Below are 26285 nucleotides of genomic sequence, written 5' to 3'. Positions count from 1 at the left end.
CTCAAAGTGCAGAGCAGACAAGCACCTGTCGCTGCCAGTCCGGGCCCATCTGAAGAGCCCCCTCTGGTGGAGCAAACTACAACTACAACAGGCTCAGAGCCACCGCCCAGATGAGCACACAGCACCCTCTTCAGTAGTCCTGTTCCCCTGAACTTTAAGGAGAGGGAACACCTCTCTGGCCTCAGCTGCCTGCTGCGGCCCCACGGGGGCCTCCGCCCTTCGTGCGACCCTGGGGACCACAGCCTGGCTGTCTCTGGGCAGAGCTGCAGATGGTGGACAGGGTCTCTGCCCAGCTCTGTCCGGCCTCAAATCCTAAAGCCCCACACGGCCCCCGCCCTGCCACACAGGGAAGACGGAGAGCTGGGCGCCCGCTCTCCTGGTCATCTGGCGCCTGGCACTGACCGAGCAGTCTCTCTGGGGCCCAGATGTCACTGGGAATCGAGCAGGACCCCCTGAGCACCGCTGGACACCAACCCCTGGTTCCCTCATTTATAAAACGACAAGTCATGTTTGCTGGAATCCCAAGTCCAGGATTTCTCTCTCCTTCAAAACCTTTCTTCCCGAAGAGCCAAAACGAAGGTTTTAAGGCTAATTTTCATTTCTGAAAGAAAAGCCAGGTTTCAGAGTGATGGGAGGTGTATTTAACACTGTTATTTCATGTTAAGATTTCGCCACCCTTTGATGTGCAACAAACAAGTAGCAAAATCGTCGCCACTGCTTGACAAACTGAACCGTGTCTCTGCAGGTGCCCAGCAGCGACGCCGCCCCGTCCACCTGGGAGGACTGGGGCGAGAGCGTGGGCAGGAGGAGAGAAGTGCATGTCCAGCTGTCCCCTGCCAACCCCTAGCAGGGAGCGTCCCTCACGTAGAACAAGGAACATCCTTGATCAAGAAGACAGGCTTACGGCTAAAAAAATTCTTCTAGGAGAAAACATTTTTATGAACAAACCCCAGCAGTGTACTGGCTAAATGCTCAAAAAGGCAGAAAACGAACGGCAAACAGAGAAATTCAGCACATCTGAAAGCAGGTTTAAGCGTCACGGGATAAATTATCATCTGAAGATGATGGTCTGAGTTGCTGGTAGGATTCTATACTGAATATAACATTCTTCTGCTACCGCTGGAAGTAAGCTGAAATGCATCTCTGTCCTCAGGGCTCTCCCTGGCGTCCGCGATGGTCCGAGGACGACTTCCGTCTGCACGGTACGAGTGGCTGAGTGGCTGCGGGAGCTGTCTGTCTCTAAGACGCAGATCCGAGGGCCGGAGGAGTGTCGGTCCTGATCCGGGCCCAGCTCCGTTTAGTGGGACGTGAGGTGTGGTGTCCACAACGGTGCCTGCGTAGAACAGCAGCCCCAGAGCCATGCTGCCCAAGCCACCTTCCACAGGCTGGGGCCTTCTCTGAGGGGCCTGACCTAGGATGGACGAGGGGCACACAGGCCCTGGGGCAGGCACAGGACACAGGGTGAGAGGGACAAAGGGCAGGCTTACAGGTGCTCCCACTGCTTCCCTCATGGGCCAGAGACAAACAGCTGACTTGCAAAATTATCTACAGTTTAGTTTTGTTCTGGTCCTAAGGAGAATCCCCTATGTATTTAATCTTCACTTCAAAAGGGATTCTGGGTCCTATTATCATTATTCCCACAACTAAGCATTTGGAAGAAAAACACCACTTCTACCCACGTTGCCCGACACCTGTTAGTGGTGTGACAGCCAGTTCCCAGTCACGATCTGGGTGTGCAACCTGAGAGGGCAGAGGGTGTCTCAACCTGGGTCCTGAGGACGCGGGGGCCGCCCGGGCACTGAAGGCTGCTTGGCGGCTCCCCTGGCGCCCACCCACTCGACGCCAGGAGCCCCCTTATTAGTGACAACGCCAGACACCACCGTGGGCCCCAGGGTGGAAGGGGGAGGTCAGGCCCGTCGGTGCAGAAACCTGCCTTCTATGTTGCCAATACACCAACTGGTCACTTCCTGCTGTCGTCACCTCCTCTCCCACACGTCCCTGGAGACCAGAAGGCCAGGTGAGGCCACGCGCGAGGCGTGTGCTGCGGCCGGGCCGGGGCTCACCTCTTTATCCATACTCTCTAAGTCCTCCTTACACAGCGTGTACAGTGGCATGGTCTCCGACATGCTGGGCTGCCGCTTCCTTCTAGAAGGACCAGGCTGCTCTCCATCTTGATTGGCTGGCAAGTCTTCACCAAACATCTGCTGGTGATGTGGCTGGACCGCTCTGAAAGGAATTTCACAGGCCCCGTATGAGGAAAGTTGGTCTAAAGTCACCTTTCCAGCCCTGAATCAGATTCCCAATTCTCGGGATAAGTAAAGACACAGACACAGACACAGACACACACACACACACACACACGATATCTCAGCTGTGGAAACACACGCTGTCTCGTGGACGGTACCTACTCAGGCTTGATATGGGTTTGTTTATGAAACCAAATCCCTGAGTCCACCCAGGCTGTGGGCCGGTCAGGCTCGCCCCTCTTCGGGCTAAAAGTGAACACTTAGCTCCTCCCATCAACAAACCGCACTGTCCGAGCATCCGCCTGGCGGGACTCATTTGAGAACAAAGGGCAAAGGTGCAGAGAGACGGTGAACACTTGCTCAGAAACCAGCCGCAGTGCTATCTACGCTCCAAGTAAGATCAAGCAGCTGTAAGACTGCGAGAAACCAACCATTTCTGTATCATCCAGGCTACAAAGTAGAGATAATGTGACAGAGAATTTAAGACACAGAGTGCCCTGGGTCGTAGTGAAAGTCCGTCCATCCACAGAGGACAGGAACATGCAGCGTCATGTGTGTGGTTTTATTAAACTATTAAACATCAACACTGCATGAGGAACCAACCTTCTGTTCCCAGAACGCTTCTGTCCTGGAGCTGAGCCCCAGGCTGGCGTGACAGTGACTGTCCTCTGAGCTACCCTCTCCGTTCCACCTGGAACAGACCCCAGAGCACCCCTGTCCCCCGCACACGCTCTCATCCCGTGTCAGGTTCCCAACACGGATCAGTGCCCGTGACGGCCTCAGAACTTAAGGGGCTTCGTGAAGCGGGCGGCCGTGCCTTCCTCTGGAGCTGGCCGTGGGCACCTCACGGCCACCAGGAAACTGAAGACGACGTAGCAAAACCTTGTTATTCTGAAGAAAAGTGGTGGTAATAATAAGTCTGAATCACAAAACTGAAAGGAAGCAACTGTACTGGGCTAACCACATACTACCTGATGTGGTTAAGATCTCTGACCCAGAAACATGAAGGACCATCTAGAAACCGCTGACCCCTGCTTCTTCCGAAGTCAGACTCTGTCCCCAGCCTCTCGACGGCCCGCCCGCCTTGCCCGCCTCCACGTATCCATGCGGCTTAAGAGCTTCCTGTCCTGTCTTCTGACCTGGGCATCAGGCTGCACTTCAGCCCACACCCACTTACCGTCACCCCACCACCCAGAGCTCCTCTTACGAATATGGAAAACGGCAGAAGTACCTTTTTACTAGCACAGCCTCCCTTCAGACCCAGAACGGGGAAGGTGAGAACACGTGCACCCCCTACGGAAGGCTCATGGGCCCAGGGGCCGACTGGTCCTCAAGGCAGTGGGGTGTGGGCTCAGCCTGAGCTGCGCACAAGCACCTGAAAAGGCAGGATGTTCTTCCACGTGGAAGATGCTGAAAATCGGCCACCACGCTGGGGGCTCCTGAGAACCCCCTCAGGGCAGTCGCAAGATCCTCCCTCTTCTAGAGACACACCGGGCGAGGCCACTGGATGGCAGGTCACACCAGGTGGATCAGGAGGCAGGTGGGAACCCCGTCTTCCGCTAAGCCAGAGAGATTTGCAGAAATGCAGACGAGCCGCCCTCCTCATTACGTTTCTTTTGGGTTTGGAGAAGAGCTACTCTTCGTTAAAACAGTGTTAACGGGCAGTGGTTTATGGCTCTTCTAAGATGAATGAGAAGCGAGTACTTCAAAGGCGCCTCGGTTTTGCTTTCTAACCTGGTGAATACCAGGCTACGAAGCCCCCAGGACGGACAGCTGGAGGGCCAGCTCGAAGCCCCTGCCGCCTGCTCGCGCGTCTCCCCCCCCGACGGAGCAGCGTCCCTGTGGCTTCTGAATCGGCTCCGCACGCACAGCCCGAGCCCCAGGCCCCACGGTGGCTTCTCTGGTGCTTCCCGCTGCTCATCCCGGGAACCGGCAACTGGACACGCCCACGGGCAGGCCCGGCTCACGACAGCCGCAGCCGCCAGCACAGGACTGGACAGCAACCCCGCCTGCTGCCTCCCCTCGCCCCACCGCGCGGGGGCGTCACGGAGCCGGCGGCAGAGTCGCTGGCAGGGCAGAGGTTTCTCACTTGGAGGGAGCTCCTGATCAGTTTTCTTTCTGTGGGTCATGCTTCCGCCGTCAAGTGTGTGGACTCTGCCCGGTCCGAGATCCTAGTTCTACATTTTCTAAGCAGGTCCGTAACGCGCTGCAGTGTCAGTGGAGCCCACCCACCTGCAAAAACCGGGAGGCGTCAGACTGTCGTGGACCCCGCACCAAGGCTGCCCGGCAGTAACAGTGACCCCCAGGCCGGCGTCAGCAGAGGCCAAGTGGGACCCTGGATTTTTTTTGCCGCTGCCCGGCAGGGGTGAGGAGGTGTCTTATAAGTTCTGCTGCGGGAGCATGGCCTGCGAAAGCCAGCTAAACAGAAGGTTTCAGCAAGGTCCAGACTCTCAGAAAGAGACCTGTCTCCAGGTTTCAACTGAAAACCACCTGTCACACCAAGAGCCAGGAAGATCTCCAACTCACTGAAAAAAGACAATCAGGAGATGTCAACTGAGGTGACAGAAATGACAGAACTGTCTGACAAAGATTCCAAAGTATCCTCAATAAAAAGAAATGCTTCAATAAGCAATTACAAGCACGCTTGAAATAAATGAAAGAAACAAAGCCTCAGGAATGAAATAGAAGATAAAGAGAAGAACCAAATGGAAATTTTAGAAGTGAAAACAAACAAAAACATGCATTAGGTGGGCTCAGTGTCGCGACAGAGCGGACAGAGGGAAGGAAATCTGAATCTGAAGACACCCTAGAAAGTAACTCCATGTAAACGACAGGAAACAGACTGAAGAGGAAAAACGCACACAGCCTCAGGCCCACGTGACGACAGTGAGAGTCCACGATCATGTCACTGCTGGTGCCCCAGAAGGAGAGGAGAAACATGCAGAGCTGAAAAAGTACTTGAAGAATAATGGCCGGAAACAATGCCCCAAATTTGGAAAAAAACGACGTGAAACTTCCAGATTCGAGACTCTTAAGTGAATCCGCAACAGGATAAACGCCCACATCCATATTAAGACACATCACCGTCAAATCTGCAATTCAAGACAAGGAAAAAAATCTTGAGAGCAGTGAGAGAAATGCTACTCCAGTTACAAGGGAAACACGACTCAAGTAACACGCCAAAGAAGAAAAACTGCGTGAGCTTGAGGTCAACACAGATAAAGCAATGAAGAAATTCAACAGCCATTCTCGGTGAAACACAGGGAAGACGGGAGGAATCCGAGGAGGAGCAGCTACAGAAACTCGCAGCCGACACCACGTGTGACGGTGCGAGGCTCAACGTTTCCCCCCTCAGACTAGGAAAAAGGCAAAAATGCCCACCAACCACTGGAAGAGACAGAGAACCCAGGAACGGACCCACGGGAATACGGTCCCCTGAGTCCAACAGAGGTGCAGAACAAGCCCATGGAGAAAAGAGGGCCTTGCCCACAAACGGCCCCACCCTCAGACCTCTCACGTTAGGCCAAAACTCGCTCGGAACAGACCACGGACTTCAATACAACACGGGAAGCTACCAGGATCCAGGCCAGGCAGGGTCCACAGACCTGACACCGAAGCATGACTCACGGAAAGACCACCAGTCAGAGAACCTCCCCGAAACGGGAAACGTCTGTTCTGCCAACGACGCTGTTAAGAGGGTGGAAGGCATCCTCAGAGCACGAGAAGCTTCCACAAGGCTCACAACTGACGCAGGACAAGGACCTGAGACACCCTAAGGGCCTCGAATGCATGGGCAGGCGACGGGACATCTCGCTGAGGAGACTCCACAGGGGCAAAGGGCCGAGAGAAAGGGTGAGCATGAAACCACACGTCCCACACCCTCAGGGAGGCTCAAATGGAAACGGGGGCACCAGATGCAGAGAAACGATGTCCCCCACCCGCTGGTGGGGACGTAAAAGGTACCACCACTGCAGGAAAAAACTGGACGGCTTCTTGTAAAACTAAACACACTCACTGTACAACTCAGCAGTCCCACTCCTGGGCGCTGATTCAGGAGAAACAGAGACGCACAAAGACGTTTACAACAGCAGCGGCCGTATCAGTAACATTCCAGAGCTGGACACGCCCCAGATGACCTTCCGCGGGTGAGCGCCACAGAAGCCGCAGCACCTCTTTCCACGAAACACTCCTCAGCAGCGGACACGCCCACATCGGGGCAGAATCTCCAGGGAACTGTGCTGAGTGGAGCTGCACACCCTGTGATTCCACTTACTCCGTGTTTTCGGGATGACGGGAGTACAGGGACAGAGACAGACCAGTGGTGGCCGGGTGAGGCTTGGGGGTGGGGCTGGGAGGGCTGGAGACGGGCCGGGGGGCCCGGTGGGGCTGGATGCTGCGTCTGGACCAGGCCAGTGCTGGCGTCCCGGCTCGAGACTGGCTGCACCCTACGGCCAGTTCTGTGAGATGACGCCAATGGGGGCAGCGGGTTGACGGTCCCTGGGATCTGCTACTTCTGACAACTGCCTGTGAGTCTACGATTGTCTCAAAATAAAACCGTTACTGAAGAAAACAAAACGTTCACAACTTAGAGCACACGACAAACAAAGGGTAAATGAAAAGGAATTCGGAATCGCAGAGGCCGTCCGTGCAGGGAGATACATTTCAGCGCACGACGTCGGGAAGCCCGGGGCCACTCGCGGCCCGCTGTCTCCGTGAGGGGTGCTGCTCCCCGCCCTGCACCTCTCACCCTCAGACACACCCGAGGTCGTCGCCTGTGGGAGGCCCACTTTGGGCCTCACCGGAGAGAGAGGGCGGCCGTGCGCCTTGAGACCGATCAAGGAGGAAGGAGAGGGAGGGGCCGGTCCTGCCGGGCAGGACACAAATCCCAACAAATCTTTGGCAAAGTAACAAACAACTGCCCCCGTCTATTAAAGTCAAGGACATCCACGACCTTTAACCTAGTGACCCTGCTCTGGAAGTAACTCCACGGGAGTACAGGCAGCACAGAGATCACAATGCACCTTCTCAAGTAATTAAATATCATGTTGTCGGAAGAATATCAGAGCTTAATCAGCAACGATGCTTTCAGAACAAAATAATCCACCAACCAACAGCCCAATTGAAACTGGCCTAAACCCCAGGCGTCTGTCCACGTCTGGAGCCCAGCCGCAGGGTCAACTGACACCCCGCTGGCCTCCAGGGGCCCCGCGTCCATATCCACTCTGCTGGCGTCAACCGGGCTCATGTCGGCCCCCGCGGCCTGTTGCCGAGGCCAGAGGGTAGGGAATCGGGTGAGTCCCTGCCCCCTGCAACGAGCACTCCGGTGGAGCCACGCGGTCGGCGCAGGCTGCCAGGCCACCAGAGCAGGAGAAATCCACCGCCACACGTGGGCCGCTAACAGCAAAGGTGGCTCTCGGGATGGGCTCGGGGCTCCAGAAAGGAGGGGACCCGGAAGCAAGACCACGTGCGTTCAGCAGAAGCACAAGCGTTTCAAGGCAGTGGCCACTCCTCAAAAACAAAGCAAAGCTTCAGGTCCCTCACTTACACCTCGGAGAGCTAAGGTGTTTACAGGGTGCTCTGTAAGGTCCCCAACTCAGCTGATTTCCAGTCAACAGGCAGAAAGGAAACAGACACCCGTGGAGACACGTGTGGAAACCACTGGCCACGCTCCCTCCGGGCAGTGCCTTCCTCCCCGACCTGGGTCTCTCTCTATGTTCCTATTTACTAACTGCCACGGCCACCAGTGTGACCTGTGACCTGAGGGCCGGGGCTACAGAGCAGAGCTGCTCCCAACTGGCCCTTCTGGGGGTGGCAGCGGGGACGGACCCGAAGGGCAAGGCAGGAGGGTCAGGTCCAGCCGCCTGAGGCCACCCCTTGGCACCGAGCAAAGGTGGGGCGTTTGCAGGTCCAGGCTGAGCCACAGACTCGTCTGCCCCAGTCCCGGGACCCGAGACAGGACGGAAGAACATGCAGAAAGGCCTGACGTGGGCATGGGTGAGGACTGTGCCCCCGGCCCGACCCCACAGGCACCCCACTCTGCTGCCTGCTGGCTAAGCCCTGCGAGGACGCCTTTGCGTGCGGGGCGCGCGTACCTGAAGGAGGAGAGCTCCGCGTGCACCGGCAGGGAGCCGGGGGGCCCGGGGCCCGCAGCACCCTGGCGGATGAGCTTGCCTGTGCTGGCGTCGTAGATCCGAACTTCAGGGCCAGGCGGGGCCTTGGGATGCACGGGTGTTGGATGAAACAGGGTGGCTGGAAGCAGGCCCTGCCTGTCGGGAAAGGCGGCCGGGCCGTCCTCCCTGGGGGGGAGGCGAGAACGAGGGCGGTGAGGAGAGGCCGGAACAGATCGGGACCCCCCCCGCGCCTCCCTCCCGCCGGGACTGTGAATCCGCGCGTGAAGTCGTGGTTCTCCGTTAAGCCTGGGGTTCGACCTCGGCTGCGGACACAAGGCCCCTTGGAGAGCGCGGGCTGCACCGCTATCTCTCTGACACTGTTTCCGGCTTCACCTCTAAACACAGCACCCGCTCTGATGGAGCCGGTGCGCTGTCCTGCTGCCTGGCTCTGCCCACGGGCCCTCTGCACCCATCCCTCGTCCTGGCCACCCCCTCCCTCCACGCTGGACTCTGTAAAGACCCTGTGACTCGATGGGACCACGTCCCAGCTGTGAAAGAAACAGCCGCAAACCAGGATTCGCTGCTTAAAGCTGACTTGTGTCTCAGGGGAAGCACTTCCGCTTCTCCTCCAGGTGACGCTGGTCAGAGGTACTTTGTGACAGTCTGCGCAGCGGGGGCGGCGGCGTCTCCCGAGCGGGAGCAGCGGCTGTGTGGGCTCCAGCGCGGACCCTCCCTCTGAGCCACCGGCCGCCCCCCGCGGGCGCCCACCTCTGGGATTTGGCCGGGTCACCACGTAGCGGGAACAGCCGCTCCTCCACCTTGTCCCAGCGCTCCAGGCAGCTCCACAGCCAGTCGGGGTTGACCACGTGCAGCTGCCCGGAACCCTGGGCCTGGCGCACCTTCTCCGTGCCTGCGGGCACATGCACTCTGCTCGCAGCCGCCGCGGGCCACTGGTCTGCCGCCAGGGCTTGGGGCGGCGGGGACAGCAGGGGCCCTGGAGGGAACAGCCCTCAGAGCAGGGCCCACCGTGTGATGGCTCCTCAAGGGCCCCGCTTCTCTACATGGGCACCCACCCCAGAGCCTCGAGCCCGGGGCCTCGGGGAGCAGTGACACCTGGGTGGCCCCGCAGTGCGGACCGTGGAGGCAGCCGGTTCGGAGGGGGAGCCGGAGCCCCACCCGGAGGCGGTCGGGGCCGGGGCAGGAGGGCGTGACTCACCGGCCCGCGCGGCGATCAGGTGGGTGGCCCGGTCGGGGTTGCCGGGCTCCAGCACCAGCTGGGTGACGATCCTGGCGCCCAGGGCCGTGGCGTGGTAGTGCTCCCGCGTCTTCTCGATGGGGAAGTTCGTGGGGTGCAGCCCGCTGAAGATGATTGCGACGTCGGCCAGCACCCTGCTGCGCAGCTCGGGGACAATCTTCCGGATGTCGGGGGCGTCCTGGGTCTCCCCGCGGAGAAAGCAGTCATACCTGGCATAGTAGGTGGCATGCACGCGGGCGAGGATCTCCTCCAGGTGGACCAGGTGGTCGTCGGCGTCGGCGTCCTCCTCCTCCTCCTCCTCCTCCGCGCTCTGGTCCAGGGACTCGCCCACCGTGATGCCTGACTGCTCGCTGTTCTGGGACTCTGTCTCGGCCTCCCTCCTGTCGGCACAGCCGCCGCCCAGCCCGCAGAGGCCGTCCCGCTCGCCCTCCCCCTGCACGGCCGCCTGGACGCCGGGCCCGGGCTCCACGCACGGACTGGCGCCCGAGGCGCTGCCCTGGGCCACGATGTCCCCAGCATGGCAGGTGGCCGCAGGCTTTCTCCGGGTCCTCTTCTCCCCACTCTCCCCATCAGAGGGGATGGGGGACGGCCGGCCCTCGGACTCGCTGTTGCTCCCGCTGTCACTGGGGACATCTGGGTCTGGGTCAGGGCCCACCGGACCCAGCACAGGCCTCTTCTCTGGCGGCGTCCGCCCGTGCTGCTGGGTGCCCGCCAGGGGCCCCCGGCCGTCAGCAGAGGGGGCGCAGGCGGCGGGCCGAGCGCCCCTCTCCTCCTCCTGCCCGGGACAGGGCCAGCCCCCCCGAGGGCCTGCGCCCCCGTTGAGCTCCCGCGTGGGCTTCCCGAGGCCGTTGCTCTGCTCGACCCCAGACACCTGCCTTCCTTCCTCGGGATCCTTGACGGATGGAGGCTGCTCCGTGGCGTCGGCACCTTTAGGAGAAGGACTGACTGCACGTGTGCATGAGAGACAAGGTGACCGTCACCTAACATTTAAGAGGAAACCCCCTGTGGAAACAAACTCCATCCACCTGCCCCCAGCTGCTAGCTGGAGGGACCTCTGGCCAGGGAGGGCGCCCTCAGCCGGGTAGGGCTGGAGGGCGAGTATCTCAGGTCTGCGGGCCTCCCCCGGCCGCCTCGTTTTGGGTTCCACAGTGGTACGAGATGCGCAGAACATGCTTGGGTCCCAGGCTGTGGCCAGACCGGGCCCAGCTCGAGCTGTGCTGGGCAGCCTCGCCCCCGAGGGTGCCCTGGGGTCTCACTCCCCTGCCTACACCTCGAAGCTCTACCTTAGTGACTACAGCAATAACTGTATGCCTCAAAATGGATTATTTAAAAGCTAAAGATCATCAGAAACACTTCAAACCAAAACTTTAAAATTTTTTCAGACTCTGGGTTCCAGCTCGCCTGGGAGGTTCCCCGCAGGCTCTGGGCTGGGGCCCGGCACCAATCGCCCACGGGCTGGAGCCTCACACACCAAACTCCCAGTGTCATGCTTGTCTTTCAAGGAAAGCCGGGATGAAAGGTAGTATTCAGATGCATTAAATTAAATAGTATTCTTTAATCTTTACTCAACGGGAAAAATGTTTAGGCTGGTACTAGTAAAAGAAAAAAACAAAACCCAAACTGAAACCAAATAATACCACGTTTTTCAGCATAATATAAATAAACCCCACAATCTCTATGACTACTGAAATATAAATAAATGACCCAAACCAAACTGAATCCTCAATTAACAGCAGCCACAACAGAGACAGGACAGAGCTGGTGCTATCTGACAGCCAGGAGGGGCCACACCCACCTCTCCTCCTCGCCTGGGGCTCCCGGGACCCGGATGGGGCATTGATGTCACCTATGCCCTGGAAGTACACGTATTTCTTCACAGTTATCAGGTTGGGGGCAAACTTCCACACGTCTTCTCGGTCATCGATGATGCAAACCATGGAGTCTCCACAAGGAAAAAGATTTCTAGAAGTAAAAATGCATCGGAAGTACTCGCACAATCTACAAAAGGTCATCATCGATCGAATGTCAAGACCATCTTTTACATGAAACCAGCAGAGAGCATATTGATCAGAACCAGATGCAAACTGCACTGAAGGGCTTTTGTTTAGCTCACATTTAAAAAAGTTTCCAGAGAAAGTTATACTAAGATAGTTACACTTTTCTCCAGTGTCTGACACTCCTTAAGGCAGGAGTCATGGCAAATTCTTCAAAGGGCCAGAGAGTGAAGGGTTTACTGTTTGGGGCCATGGAAAGCCCTCACCCAGGGGAAGCTGGCACAGACCAATGGGCCTGGCCACATCCCAACACGGCTTTATTTACAAACACGTGTACTCGGCCTGTGCCAGTGAGAGCTCTCAGTTACAGGCAGGAGGGCAAGGCCTTACTCAAATCTTGGCTGGGGCACCTACACGATGCCAAGTCCAAAAAGTGACTGTTGTGTTCCCGAAAGCTATGAGGATGTATGGGTGGAGCAAGATGTTAACAAGGGTCCAAAAAGCCACCTTATGGACACAGGCCTGCTCTGTGGTCTTTTCACTTGATTTCTGCCCACGACACTTAGATTCAGACAGACAGGCGCAAGGATGCAAAATTCAGAAGGATGAGTGCTTCCTGCCTGTTTTCTAGGATCGGGAAACAAACCCAGGAGAAACGCATGTCATTGTTCAGGTTTTCTAGCTGCTACTGAAGGCTACAACTAGTCAGAAAAAAACGTTCACGTGTCCAGAATTGTCTTCGGTGAGTCTGTTTTCCATAGGCAAAGCATAAGCGGTAGCCAAAATGACCTACACAGTTAATGCCGTTAGCACATTTAATTCCAGACGAGGGAGGTGAAAACCACACCAAATCGAGACCGGGGAACAGAGCCAAGCGCCGCCCCCGGAGCTGCCATGGAGCCCCTCCCCTCTGACACGCTCAGCCTCGGGTAGGTTTTCCCCCGAACCAGTCATCACACCCTCCCTCGATTTCCTTCGTCCTCGAACCTGCTCGTCCGGATGCCTAACCAGTAAACACGAAAACTGTTTCTGAAACAAGTACTCTGATTCTCTTCTTGCATCCCATAGACATGAACAGGTTTCAGTCTGTGTGGACACCCTAAATCTGAAACACGAAATGTTAGCTAAGGGTGGCCAACGCCAGCCAAAAGGCCACTGGGGCCACAGCTGTTACTGTGCAAGTCTTAAGAATCAACAGCCATGAAGAAAGTGATACCTGACACAGGACACAATGGGGGAGGCGACTTTCTGGGTAGCAGTGGGGAAGTTCCTTGTAGAGTGAGCAGGAAATTCCCAAGAATATAAATCAGCTCTCAGGGAGGGATGGGAGGGAGCCCTGGTGTAAGAGCACACAGACCCGGATCGGGAGGGGCACAGAGGGACGGAAGGACGTGGAAACAGGCCGAGCGCCAGTGCAGAGTAGCACGACTTAGGATTTGATAACTGACTGTACGCTGCACAGCACGCAGGTCTTAAGGAAACAGAAGTCCGAGGTGCCAACACCCCCTAAAACTCCCGACTAGGCCAAACAGCCCCCTCGCCCTCTGGGGAGGCTCTGGGGGCTGGGCCGCCCAGACTATCTCTCCACGCATCCCCCAGGCCCTGGGCTCACTCCTCCCCCAACACCCATGTCACCCTGGGCTCTGGCCCAAGTGCCCCAGGAGCCACCATTGCCTGGACATTCAAGGAGAGCAGGGAAGGGAGGGGTCTGGTTAGAAGACAGCGGACTCGCTACGTGCCAGAAAGTGGACGCTGGTAACCAGGAGAATAAATACAGAACGACTGGGCTGATGCTCAAAACGCAGACTTTACGACGGAAACTGAACGGTGACCTCAGATGCGCACAGCCAGGTACATACCTAAGGTTCCCCGTTTTGGAAAACGGGTCAATACATTCGTCCCTCGATAATATTCGATGTGAAAAAAGCTTCTTCTCAGGATCTAAGAAGCCTTTGAAAAGAAAACAGGACAAGGTCACGTGTCTGCAACGCGCTGATGTCCCTTCCTACGTGCAGTGATGTGCAGAACAGAGCACCAGCATCGAGCACTTTCCTCTTCCAGGTGAGACCGTCACCCTCTTACACCCTCGTACAGCTCCTTCCCTCTGATCTTTTTTTTCTCACTGTTGTGGCCTCTCCCGTTGCGGAGCACAGGCTCCGGACGCGCAGGCTCAGCGGCCATGGCTCACGCTCCGCGGCGTGTGGGATCTTCCCGGACCGGGGCACGAACCCGTGTCCCCTGCATTGGCAGGCGGACTCTCAACCACTGCGCCATCAGGGAAGCCCTCCTTCCCTCTAATCTTAACGCAGGTAACGGCTTTGGTCCAGGAAATGTTGACTGAATCTCACATCACCTGGAATCTTGCTGGGACAGCAGACGGGATGAACAAAGTTCAGTGTTACCCGGAAGCTCAGAGCCGCGGGCAATTAGCACCACATCTGCCCACCTTGCAGGGGACTGAGAGTGGCATCAGGGAGGAGCCCATCGCCGACAGAAGTGGCGCCAAACAGGAGTTCACGTGCTGGTTTGGCTTTGTCTCCCTGACCTTCGTGTTCGCAAAGCGAAGGGGAGGGCAGGGCGTTCGGGCAGCACTCCTAAACTCACACCGTGACAGGAGAACCCGTGTTTCCTCAAGCCTTTCTTTACATGGACGAGGAGGCACCTTCATAACCTCGCGGGCGTCCTCTCCCACACGGCCCGCCCACAGCCGCCTCCCTCGGTGACAGGGCCCTTGACATTGCAGGTTTGACACCCACGCCTTACTGTTTCCTACTACTGACGGAGACGGACGCGTCACCGGTCGCTAGGCCTGCAGCCCGAGGTCCTCCTCTGGGCGGAGCCGTGTGCCCCTCCTGAGGGCCCCTGTGCAGCGGGGCGGCAGCCGCTCAGTGCTCAGGGCCTCGAGGTCACTGAGTCGTCTGCTTCATCGACAGACAACGCCCATCTCGCAGGAGAAACACACACTACCGTTCTACGATGTAAAGAACTTGTATGAACGCTGAAGCCTCTCAGCGGCTAAATCTAAAACGCTGAGTATCAGAGCCTCTACAACAAATGAAGAGCACGCAACGCGCTTAACATTTCCGCCCCAACGGAAGCGTTTCTATCCTCGCTACACCGAAAGGACACATTTTGTGAAAACAGTAAAGCTGACAGGAAGAGGAAGTTACGAAATCCATCCCTGTTAAAACCACTGTCAGGCCTCCGCACGTGTGGCCTCTGCTTGTCATCTGCGAATGATCAGACTGACACGGCCGGTCAGCCGACTCCTTCCAGCGAAAAGCGCTGTGGCCACTAAGCTCAAATCCACGTGCCCCCGAAGGCCTCGCACCTGCGATCGTGTGTGCGTACAGCCGGCTGCCGAACGTGAAGACGTGCAGCTCGTACAGCCTGGCGATCTTCTCCAGGAACCCCTTGCAGTGCGGACGCAGACGGGTGTGCAGCATCGGTTCGCCCCGGCCCAGCTGGAAGTGGAATATGCCCTGCAGAGAACAGGCCCAGTCAGGGGGCGGGAGCCGCCGTGAAGGCTTGGCCTGCGGCCGACATGGTCACCGGCGGGAGCTGACATGCAGTGAACCACGCCCACTCCACAGAAACGCTCTCCTTTCTCACGCTCTATGGCGGAGGGGGGCTCCACCTTCCCTGCTGTGGTAACCACCTATGGTAAGTGCCCAGGACAAGCAAGGAGCTACCCAGAACGACCAGGTAACTACCTACCTGGGATAACTTCCTGTGATGACTATGGTAACTCGGCTGTCCGAGGGCTTCACTAAAAGGCTATCAGGACACCGGTGGACGCTTACACACCCTGACCGTCTTGCCAACACTGTTTCTCTGATCACGGACAAAGTGCGCACCCTGAGAGAGTCACTGCCCATAGCAGCAAGCGGCAGAGCCGCTGCGGACCGCTTAGGACCCACCTCCAGGGGCTACTGACAGTGTCTCCCAGAGCTAGGTGAACACAAACCAAGGGTCCCACATCACTCAGTCTAGCTCATGGACGGTTTAAGATGCAACTTTACTACCGTACAGATGAAACACAGAAGCTGAAACAGTATTCGCAGACATCTTTAGGAGACACACAACCTGCTTATACGTGATCAACGTGCACGCACGTCCACTCTCCTTAGGGAGTTAAACTTTGATCCTTTCAATCCTCTTTGTCATTCGTTTTCTCAGTAGTAATAAACTAAAAAGAAAGGAAACAACCTGAGGCCTAGTTAATTTTTTGCTAGCTCTAAATTCGTCACACCCCTCATGATGGGGCTGTTCTGGTAAAGCATCTGGGAGTGTGAAATGGTATAAAACACCTTCCACCATACTCAACAGCTGAAACGTCCAGAAGCTACAATAGAAACATCCTTAAAATCCCAAGTTAGGATCTCCGAGGTTAAGGATTCAACATGCCTCTCTGGCTGTCGCCAGCAGGTGTCCTGTGGGTCCAGAGTTGGGGGCGAGACGGGGGGTTGCCATGCGTCCCGATGCTGTCTGGGGGTCCAGAGGGGCCTGGCCAGTGGGCAGGTGTGGGCAGAGGCACAGGGAAGCCCCCAGCAGCAGTTGAGCGCCGTCCACAGGGCCCCGAGGACACCCTCCTGCCACACAAGCTGAGAACGGGAGTGGCATAACCGTGCAAACTCTTATGCAAGGAGTGAAAAGGCCCGGCTTCGCAGGCAGAATAAGCCCAAGTGGCTGCGGTGCTCGCGGCAGCCATGCCCTCAAGCTCTGCCCCCCAGCCTGAGTGCAGCGGTCGTGATGCAGGAAACCCCCGAGACGCCTGCCAATCGTGGACGTCACACAAAGAGCGTCTTACAGAAGAGCCCACGACATCGAAGACTAACTGAAAAGCACACGCTGTTCTGCGGGTGAGGGACTCGACGCCAGCGCTCACCAGCTACCCACCGGCCTCCGCACCGTGGCCGAGAGCTTCCGGAGCAGAGCGCCCTGCGCCTGCACACTTACTGAGCCGAGGACACGCGCTCCTTCAGACGAAGCTTGTACCCAAGCTGCTCAGGCCTGCGCGTGTCGCTGAATGAGCTGCCCACCCGCCCCCGGCCCCCGGAGGAGCTCACCTTGTTGGACATCTGCGGGCAATGCTGCTCCGTCGTGTGGATCAAGGTCTGGTCCAAGTCCACCATGAGCACTAGTTTTCTGTTGCGATGCAGTCGCTGCTGGTCCTCCCTTCCTAGCTTTTCAGCTTGCTAGTTCAAAAGGAAAAAGAGAGACGACAAAGCAAGTACATGTGGATCCAAAACAAAACTCGGTCTTATGAGAAAACAGAAGAGGAAGCCGAGGGGTTCACGGCCCCACACGCCTCGCCCGCCTCGCTCGCAAGCCTAGCGGCCTGCAGACTAGGCCCCAGTGCCAGTCCTGTGTGGTCCAACCCTCTTGAAGCCACTCCGACTTGTGACTGCTTTTCATTAAACAGGCAGACCGGTGCACGGGGGCTGAGAAGAAAGTGGCTGTGTCTATACAGACTCAGCCGAAGTCTCTGGAGCCGCTCAGGGCAAGCGACCGGCAGAGCTGAGACAAGCAGCGAGCCGAGCGTGGGGCGGAGGGGATCCCGCTGTCCGCTCCTGAAGCAGCTCACGCAGGACGGGCGAGGGTTAGTCCTGCACAGCAGCAACGACGGGGGGCGCCTTCTTCTCTTTCTATCCTCAAACTTCCTTGTTTTGTCTTAAACATACACTTACGTATTTGTATTTGTTTAAATTTCAGCAATTCAGAAAAACCAGAATCACGTACCTCGCACTTTGTCTTTCCCATGAAGGACAAAGTAGGTACACGTCATTTAAAAGCACACACCTGACAAAATCATAACACTGAAGAGAGCTATTACCTACTACCTGCAAGAACGCAGAGCTCCGAGACTGCCTTGCGGTAAGACAAGAAGCCAGTTGTTACAGAGCCCCGTGAGGTGGGCACCGTGCCTAGTGCCCGGGCCTGGCGACGCTCACTCACCCCACCGTGTGGACCCTGGCCCAGGTGTCAGGAGGCCTCTGACCAACACGGCAATGTACAAAAAGCAAACTTTTTCTTTCCAGACATCTCTCCAGCACTCGCACGTCTCTGCACGTGAAAGCACAGCACCGGGCCCTCACCCTCCACCCCACGTCCACGCAGCCAGCACTGATCAGACCTGACACCTCCCCCCTCCTGCTCGGCCCCCTGCTCCCCGGGCAGGAGCCCTCGAGATGCCCTCCCCTCACCCCTGCTCACGATGGGCCCGGGCTCTGCGCTTCCCCCTCGGCTCTCTTCCCACCCGCAGCTCTCCAAGCCCAGGGTCCGGCTGCAGCACCCTGGAGAGCTGCCGACCCAACGCAGCCCCGCGGAGCAGTGCTGCCTGCAGGCGGGATCACTTGGGGAAGGAGGAGGAAGGGGTGCAGCCCTCACCCGCGGGCAGGCCACATGCGCCACATAAACCACCCGTCCACCGCGGGCACACTGGGAACACAGGGACGGCGACGACGGAGCTGGTGTCTTCTCCTGTCGCTCCTGACACTAAGAGCGGCCCACAGATGCGCTCACGGCTCTCAGGAACCGTCTTCCCAAACGCTGCCCCTGCCAGGGGCACACTTACCTCGGAGCTCACCATTAGCTCGGGGACGCTGTGCACCATCGACACGGTGGCCGTGGACAGCGGCACCTGCGGCCTCCCATTCTTACTCTGCAGCCTGCGAAGCGAGAAGGGGCTGCTGAAGCGACACCTGCAGCTCATTAACTCATGCAGAAATTTTAGCTCAGGCTTTAGCTGATGAGTCCTGCGGGCTTAGTGCTGAAATTTGCCCCACTGTCTGAAAACAGACAGGAAAACCAAGGAAAAAATTAAGTAAGAGTCACACTCACAGAGTTCCCTTTGAAAATAAAGATGGTCCCGCTGAAACACAGAGGCCCAGAGCGTGAAAGTACAGAACGGTCCACACTGCTCTACACGTACAAACGGGGTAAGCCACTCAACAGTGGTGGCAAACTAGCGCAGGCTGCGAGATGGGGGCCTGGAGGATGTGAAATGCCGGCTGCGTCCAGGGATGGCCGGTCCCAGTGCGGAAGCGCGGTTCACTCAGCGGGGATGAGAAGGCAAATCCCAACCCACCAGCTGTTTCCTACCACACCTGGGGTGGGCGGCAGACATGCTTTAGTGCTTCCAGAGCTCAAAGAAATCAAACCAGAGAGGAAGCGGACTGACTCACGCTACATGCGGGCAGACGAAGGGCAGCGGAGGCAGATCCTCCAACCCGAGCCCCTCAGGCGACCTGGCCCTCCACGCTCACACCCACCACCCTCGGGCTCCAGGGGGGACGGTGTCCCACTCTCAAGCTGCCAGAACTTACTGGGTCAGGTCTTGGCCACACTCGGCGCACAGGCCCTTCATGACGACGGGGTGGCTGCATCCTTCTAATTGCACCAGAACCGCCCTAGAATCGGGGGTGAAAACGGTCACAAGTTAGCAAGAACTAAAATCTCTTGCCTTATCCAACTCCTCTAGAAAGAGCATCTGAGTGGGCACAAAGGCACCTGGATTCTGGTACCGGTTCTCCCGGTGACTTCACATCACCCTCCAGGGGTGCCGTTTCTCTGGCTATAAAATGAAGGACTTTTTCATCTACGATGAAACACCTGTGCCCCATGCCAGTGTCGTGAGGGAGGCCCTGCTGGGCGTTTGCCCTCAAAGCAAAGACCCTCTCTGAGGCCCAGCGGCCTTCTGGTCGGTGCCCCACACGTGAGGGTGGACGGCTCTGCACCCCTCCCTCCTCACCCGTTTCTGTCCTAAAGGCTCTGGACTGCAAATGGTTTTCACGGGCAGACAGAGCTGCCAAATGGGGGGCAAAACCAGGGAAGCGACACCCCTCCTCCGAGCAGGGCCTCCTTCCTCCCCGCCCTTCCGGCCCCGTTGCTCATCACGACCAGCCACTCGGTGCCCTGGGCCAGGACGCCCCCCTCCCCCGACCCCGGTGCTGGGCGGGGTGGGCACACCAGGCCCCGCCGGCCTGGCCCCTCTCCCACCCTCAACGCCGTTTCAACCTCTCCCTGAAACGGCCCCCCTCGCCCCGATCCTAGACAAACCGGAGCAGCGGACGAGGGGCTGCCCTGAGCACACGCGGCTCCTCCCTCGACTTTGCCCTTCTGGTGGCACCTGCTCCAGGTCCCGCCCGCCTCGGCCGCCGGTGATCCGGCACCCAGGGGAGCCCTGCCCTGGCTGGCCTTCTCCACGTGTCGCCCCCCAGCCCCCCATGTCCACCCAAATCCCTCCACGAGGTGCCCACGACCCCTTCAGCCAGCAGCGCCTCCAGGGCTCTTCCGCCCGCGGCCTGGTCGGGGTCTCTGCTTTCCCAGCTCTCACGGCACCTCGGCCGCATGCGGGCCATGCCCTGGGTTCCAGGCCCGGTTCTGGGCCACAGCTGGTCCTCCCTGCCCGGTCAGTTCTGGGGGGGCGTTCACTGCTGACACGGGGCACCCACCTTCCCAGACCCCTCCCCGCCGGGACCCTTCCCAGCCAGCCCTGCTCTCCTGCGCCCGAGGGGCAGAACGGGGCCCTGGAAGCATCTGCGACGGCGCGGTGGAGCCAGCAAGGGGACCGGAGGCGCTCTGCTCCGCTCAAAGGCGCGTCTCAGACAGCTGCTCACGGGCCAGTGGTGCGTGTGGGCCCTTTGGCACCTGGGGAAAAGTCTGCCGCTCACCTCCGGGGCCGCTGGCGGCAGGTGTCTGAGAAACAGTAACTGGCTCATCCACCAGCCCAGGAGGCTTAAATACGCTGAGGCTGCTTACACTTTAGTTACACGCTCCACTGACCTGCCACCTTGTGACAACGTGCAGGCCACACGAACACCAGTGACCCCAGAGCTCCCGGGCCAGGAGCGATGACCTGGGGCTCAGCCTCCACACACCGCTCCTCTTGGTAGGCACACTGGTGGAGTGAAACTTACGGGGTACAGCAGCTCAGAAACACTCGGCCCTAATTAAAAGGAGGGGAAACAGACTTGACAGTCACCCGTCCGTATCCGCAGGGGATTGGTTCCAGGACCTCGCAGGTATCAGAATCTGAGGATGCTCAAATCCGTTATATAAAATGGCCTAGTGGGCTTCCCTGGTGGCGCGGTGGTTGGGAGTCCGCCTGCCGATGCAGGGGACGCGGGTTCGTGCCCCGGTCCGGGAAGATCCCACGTGCCATGGAGCGGCTGGGCCCGTGAGCCATGGCCGCTGAGCCTGCGCGTCCAGAGCCTGTGCTCCGCAACGGGAGAGGTCAGAACAGTGAGAGGCCCGCATACCGCCAAAAAAAAAAAAAAAAAAAAGGCCTAGTATTTGCATATAACCTACATGCACCCTCCTGTGTACATTAAATCACCTCTCAGTTACCTATGATACCCAACACGATGCCAACGCTAGGTAAATAATTGCTGGTATGTGGCAAATTCAAGTTTTGCTTTTTGGAACTTTCTGAACTTCCCCCCCACCCCCCAAATGTTTCGATCCAAGCTGGCTGAATACACAGATGCGGAACCTGTGGTGTGGAGGGCGGACTGTACTTCCTGTCAATTACTAGATCACTCGGAACTGCTCTCCAGGGCCAGAGCTGAGTACGACACTGTCTATCCCAAATGACTTCTGCATCAGATAAAATGACAAGAGAGAGGGAAAGGGAATTAGATAGGAGCACAGCAGCAACGTCCTTTTTGGCACAAGTTGTTTCCTCCTCCAGCTTTGCAGACACTGCTCGAGGCCGGGTGAAATGCGCCGAGTGGGCTGTGTTCTACCCTAATCCTCCACACGGCCAAGGGACTGATGCACTGTGAACCCTAAAAACAAGCCGCAGAATGCCAGGCCAGTCACCCATAAAGGTCAGCTTTCCTGGTTCGTTCCTGGAGAAAATCCATAGGATAACCATCAAATGCAATTCCTAAGCAAGTTATTTTCCCCAAAACACACAAGTATCAAACTCTAATTTTTTTGTACTCATTAGCTTTTGTGTCTGCTCCAATAGGAAGGTCAGAGAGCACAGGGTGTATCAGAAGGGGCAGTGTCAGGGAGCTGGGCCCCAGCACGCTGCTCCCTGGAGCAGTCACTGTCAGGTGTTGGGTCTGGGCAGGGCTTACAGGTTAGGAGGGCTACGGGATCTCTTCTAAGTGCTAAACCTCTGAGTACTGAAGAATATTGGAGGAAAAGAGACTATTTTGTGCACCCAGATTGGGGTTTCTAAATGCCATTCTCCATTGAAAGAAAGCAGGATTTCTTGGAGAAATGGCTGACTCCAGGGCTGGGGACGGGAGAGCAGAAGCCATCTGTGTCAGAAAACAGGACCATGCTCTACGTTAACGGGACCTGGAAGGGCGCCCGCTTCCACATCCAGGACAGCTTGAGCATCAAGGCAAGTCATCGGAATGGACCATAAGCCACTGAATAAAATAAGAACCCCTGAATCCACACTGAAAAATTAGTTGTTCTTACAGAGGAAAACGAAGCAAGAAATAAAGCAGAAACGATGAAATTAAGAACATCTGCACTGTACAACCCTGATAAAAACGGCAGGTTCAGACAGGCACAGATCAAGGTGGCTGGATGTCAATGGAAGAGGCAAAGGCGCACCTACACAGCCTCCTCCCGTGTCGGTCCTTATCCATCACCACACTTGTTTCCTGATTACTTTATGCATATATTTTCCTTTCCTTTGGAGACATCAATGTACCCGAGTGAATTGAAAAAAAGCAGACAGGTGAGGGGGAAAGACATCATCAGGGACACAATTAACAGACTTACTCTCTGGCAGGCAGTGCCTTGTCAGAAAATTTTCAAATCAAAATAATTTCAATCCACATATATATTACGAAGACAGAAACAGACTCTCATTCTATCTGCTTCCCCCCAGGGGGACGCTCTGGATGAAACGCAGCCTAAGGAGAGAGCAGCACAGAGGAAGCCCTGGCAAAGCCTCAGCAGGGACAGTGCTGTTTTATCAAAACCTCCTGGGACCTCAGCCCCTTCCTCTGTCTCAGTCAGAATAGCTCCCGTTCTCCCTGACAGCACGAAGCACTACAAAAACGTGCAATCCCGTTACAGATCACAACAGTATCTACTGATTATTTCCACTACACCCAGAGGCAGGACTTCTACGTTCCTGCAACTGTTCACTGCCTGAGAACAACCTCTGACGTGGTCAGGATGAGTCCTGCAGAGGACAGTGCAGATGGAGACAAGGACAACTCCAGCCAGGTGGGCCTGGCGCTGCGCTGGTGCTCTCCTCCCCCACACACCTGCCTTCCAGGAGAAATGCTACCACTCTTCAGGTCCTCAAAAAGCCCCCCGATGAACCACTGCAGTAAGATACCCCAAGACCTGAAACACCAAAAACACACCAAAAAGAGAATTACTCACAGCTGGGAGCCTGTCACTCTATCAGTTACTGGGCTGATTGGTTACATGACCTCACTGGGTTACTCTGATCTATCTGCAGGACTGGCTGTCCTGATCCATGCATGCACGTGAGTCTCACTAACTGCTGTGACCAGCAACTGGCCCGTCTGGGCCTTGGTGGCCTTTTCCATGCAGAGGAACAGAACCACATGGAGAAGACGTCTTTCCCTCAGGGTTTTTCTACACAGTGATACAGCAGCATCAGGGTGCACCTCCATCGTTTAGCTGGCAGGTTTACAGGCTCATTATGGACCAACCAATGGTCAGGTAAGACCTGACTTCAAAGTAACGCTGACAGTGTGCCACACACACACAGCACAGCGAGCCCCTGTCCCCTAAAGGAGGCCAGGCAGACAGCTCTGGTGGCGGATGCACTCAGTGGGCAGGGGCAGGCATCTGAGCAGAAGGCTGAGGACCTGGCTCCCCACCAAAGACGAGAGGAGAGGAGAGGAGAGGAAAGGATGCGGGATGAGACTCCCAGGGAGGCCGGTTCTATCCTGGTCACCCACTGCTGTGTGGACTAGGCAGAAGATGCTCCAAAGCCAGAGGGGCAACTAGAGCCACGGGGAGAGGAGCAGGGACTGATGCCCCCCCACCCCCGGGGAGGGCCAGGGTGGGCAGAAAGGGAACTGAGCACCCAGGGCACTGAGGTCCCCACAGAGGAGAGCTGCACACCAGCCACTAAGCAGGAGGCAGGAATGCTCCCCTGCCCCAGGCTTCTGTCCCTGACGATGACAGCAACCACACCAGTCATGCGCACACGCCTTTGTGCGCAACACTGGTCAACTCAGGGAGAAGATATAAACTGACAGGTTCACCCACTTTAAAAAAGAAAAAAAAACCCTTTACTAGATTAAAACAGAGGTACGACAGCAAGAGCCTGTGGCAGGAGGGTGCACTACTACTTCTCATTCTGACCTACCTGTGCCCAGGCCGCACCCCCTTCCTGAGCTGAGATGCAGAACTGCACCAGGTTTTACAACCACGTTTCGCAAGGTTTACTAGAACCTAAAGAAGTGCACGCCTCCCAACAGCTGACACTGCGACAAGCATGGAGTACGCCTGATTAGTCCTGTGCGCGCTATGACCCCCTAGGTTTCCTAGTTTACAAACGTGAAGTCTTGTGGGGGAGACACCTATTACAGAAAGAGAGAAAAGAGAACAGAACTGTTTTACAAAGGGTGCAATTTCGGTGACGGAGAGTTTTTTAAAAAAAGCCAGCTGCCTCTGATTAGTAAAGTCACTAGCAGTGACTGCCGTCCAGCCTTAGATAAACAGGCAGCCAAGCCGCTGTGGGCTCTAACTTACAAAGTTCTCTCAGAGCGCAGCCTTCAGCTGCTGCCCCGGAGACCCTTTCCCACCCAGTGCCAGGCCAGGACCCCTTCCCGGCCCAAGCCCAGAACTCCCTCTAGACCTCAGCCCCCTCCCTCCTTCCCACTCACCCGGGTGCCACCACCTGGCCGGGCTGCGCGCACAGCTCCCGCACCACGCCCGCGCGCTCCGACCTCAGCCTGCGCTCCGTGCGCACGCAGCCCCCGGAGCCGGCGCGAGTAGGGGCGGGCCCGGTGGGCTGCGCGGAGGCGGCGGCCTCGCACACGGCCAGCACAGAGCCGATGCGTACGGCCGCGCCAGCCGCCACCCTCCACTCGAGCAGGCGCAGCGGTCCGGGGCCGGGGCAGCGCACCTCGGCCACGGCCGGCGGCTGGGCGCCCTCGGCGGGAACGCGGCCGCTGGGCGGTGCCTCCATCGCAGCCGAGTGGAGGCGCTGTGGAAAAGCGGCGGTGGCCGCTCAGGGTCCGGCGCCCATCGCGGGCTACCGGGCGACCCCGGCCCAAGCAGAGGCGGCAGCGGCGCTACGATTCCCCCTTCGGCACCACCGGCTTCCACCAGCCGCCCGTTCCGCGCCGACTTCCGGGACAGCGTGCGACATCACGTGCCACCGCATGCGTGCGCGCAGGCGCCGAGGGCCTGGGTGTAAACACGCCCACGCGGGGCCCGAGAGGTCCTCCGCCGGCCATGGGAAATGGGCGCGTCCTAGGACCACGCTTCTGCGACTGGGCCCGGTGGGAACAGTGTTCCTTCGCCCCATCCACCCCATCAGCGCCGGCATCTGGGGCTGCGGGTCGGCATGCAACGCGGAGCTGCCGGCCCAGAAGCCCTATCAGGCGCTGAGGCTGGACATCGTGGGACTCTGAGTCCCGGTGTGCAACGCGCCCCTCTGTACCACGAATCCCCGTAAGGCGCCGTGAATCCCGGCGTGCAACGAGGGTCTCTGTCCCGCAGTCCCCGTCACCGGCTGAGGGCCGGCGTCATGAGAACTACAAGTCCCGGCATGCAACGCTCTGCTGTTCCCACAACCCTTTATGCGCTGAGGGCTGGCTGGTGTCTTAGGACTAAGAGGCCGGTGTCCCAGAAACCCAATCAGGCGCTTTTGGTCCCGGCATGCAACAGGGGCTGACGTCCCACAACTCCTCCCATCACGTGCTAAGGCCGGTCGTCCGTCGTGGAACTACGAGGCCCAGCGTGCAGCGCGCCGCTGTCCCATGAATCCCAGTCAGACGTTTGGAATCCCGACGTGCCTCGCGGGAGTCGTGGACTGTGGTCCCAGCATGCTGTGCGCGGTCTGGGGTTGGAGCTTGGTGGGCGCCGGGATCCTCGCGTCGCCCCGGGGTGCGTGTTTTGGGGTCTTCTCGGGGTCTGGCCCTTCCCGCACTGTCGGAGCCGCCTCGCCGTCGTGCCCGCCTGGGGAGGCCAGGTGCACTGTGCGCAGGGACCAGGAGCCACTGTGGAGACAAGCCGAGCCGTCAGGGAGGAGTGGGAGTGGTCTTCGGCGGGGGCCTTCAAGGTCTTTCTTGATAGGATTTCTGAAGAGCTGCACTTTCTCTGGGGGGATTTGAACATAACCACCTGTCCCAACGGCAGAGCCCCCAGGTGCATGAAGCAAAAGCTGACGTAATTTAAGGAAGGCAGACAACTCAACAGTAGTACGTGCATAATTTTGCAGCACTTTGCTTTCTTTTGCTTCACAGATACTGCGTTTTTTACCAATTGAAGGTTTGTGGTAACCCTGCATGGAGCAAGTCTGTCGGCACCAATTTTTGCAGCAGCCTTTGCTCACTTCCTGTTTGAGTGTCACATTGTGGTAATTCAAGCAAACTTTTCCGTCGTTACTGGTTACGCTGATCTGTGATTGATGGCCTTTGGTGTTGCTGTTGTAGTTTTGGGGCGCTGACAGCTGTGCCCAGGTAAGGCAGGGAACTTAACTGAAAAATGTTGT

The 26285-nt window shown here is 57.7% G+C and overlaps 1 protein-coding gene across 4 annotated transcripts in view; it reads right to left on the bottom strand.

The window, feature by feature from the left end:
• Positions 1–24911, bottom strand: part of CTDP1 (CTD phosphatase subunit 1) — a 39243-nt gene extending 14332 nt beyond the window's left edge. Inside the window, exons 1-12 of one of the 4 annotated variants that reach the window (XM_060029266.1) lie at positions 24451–24911; positions 18934–19017; positions 18183–18276; positions 16675–16803; positions 14937–15087; positions 13465–13555; positions 11407–11573; positions 9573–10556; positions 9125–9350; positions 8339–8542; positions 2064–2226; positions 522–1333 (exon numbers count right to left, since the gene is read on the bottom strand). In XM_060029266.1, the coding sequence (XP_059885249.1) occupies positions 1298–1333; positions 2064–2226; positions 8339–8542; positions 9125–9350; positions 9573–10556; positions 11407–11573; positions 13465–13555; positions 14937–15087; positions 16675–16803; positions 18183–18276; positions 18934–19017; positions 24451–24755 (2634 nt within the window). In that variant the 5' untranslated portion in view covers positions 24756–24911 and the 3' untranslated portion in view covers positions 522–1297. Of the gene's footprint in view, positions 1–521; positions 1334–2063; positions 2227–8338; positions 8543–9124; positions 9351–9572; positions 10557–11406; positions 11574–13464; positions 13556–14936; positions 15088–16674; positions 16804–18182; positions 18277–18933; positions 19018–24450 lie in introns of those variants that run through there. The other 3 variants (XM_060029262.1, XM_060029265.1, XM_060029264.1) reach the window with 3 other exon arrangements.
• Between the last annotated feature and the right edge of the window lie 1374 nt (positions 24912–26285).

Source organism: Delphinus delphis, chromosome 13 (genome assembly GCF_949987515.2).
Source record: "Delphinus delphis chromosome 13, mDelDel1.2, whole genome shotgun sequence".
Taxonomy (NCBI): domain Eukaryota; kingdom Metazoa; phylum Chordata; class Mammalia; order Artiodactyla; family Delphinidae; genus Delphinus; species Delphinus delphis.
This window is presented reverse-complemented; position numbering and strand designations above follow the sequence as displayed.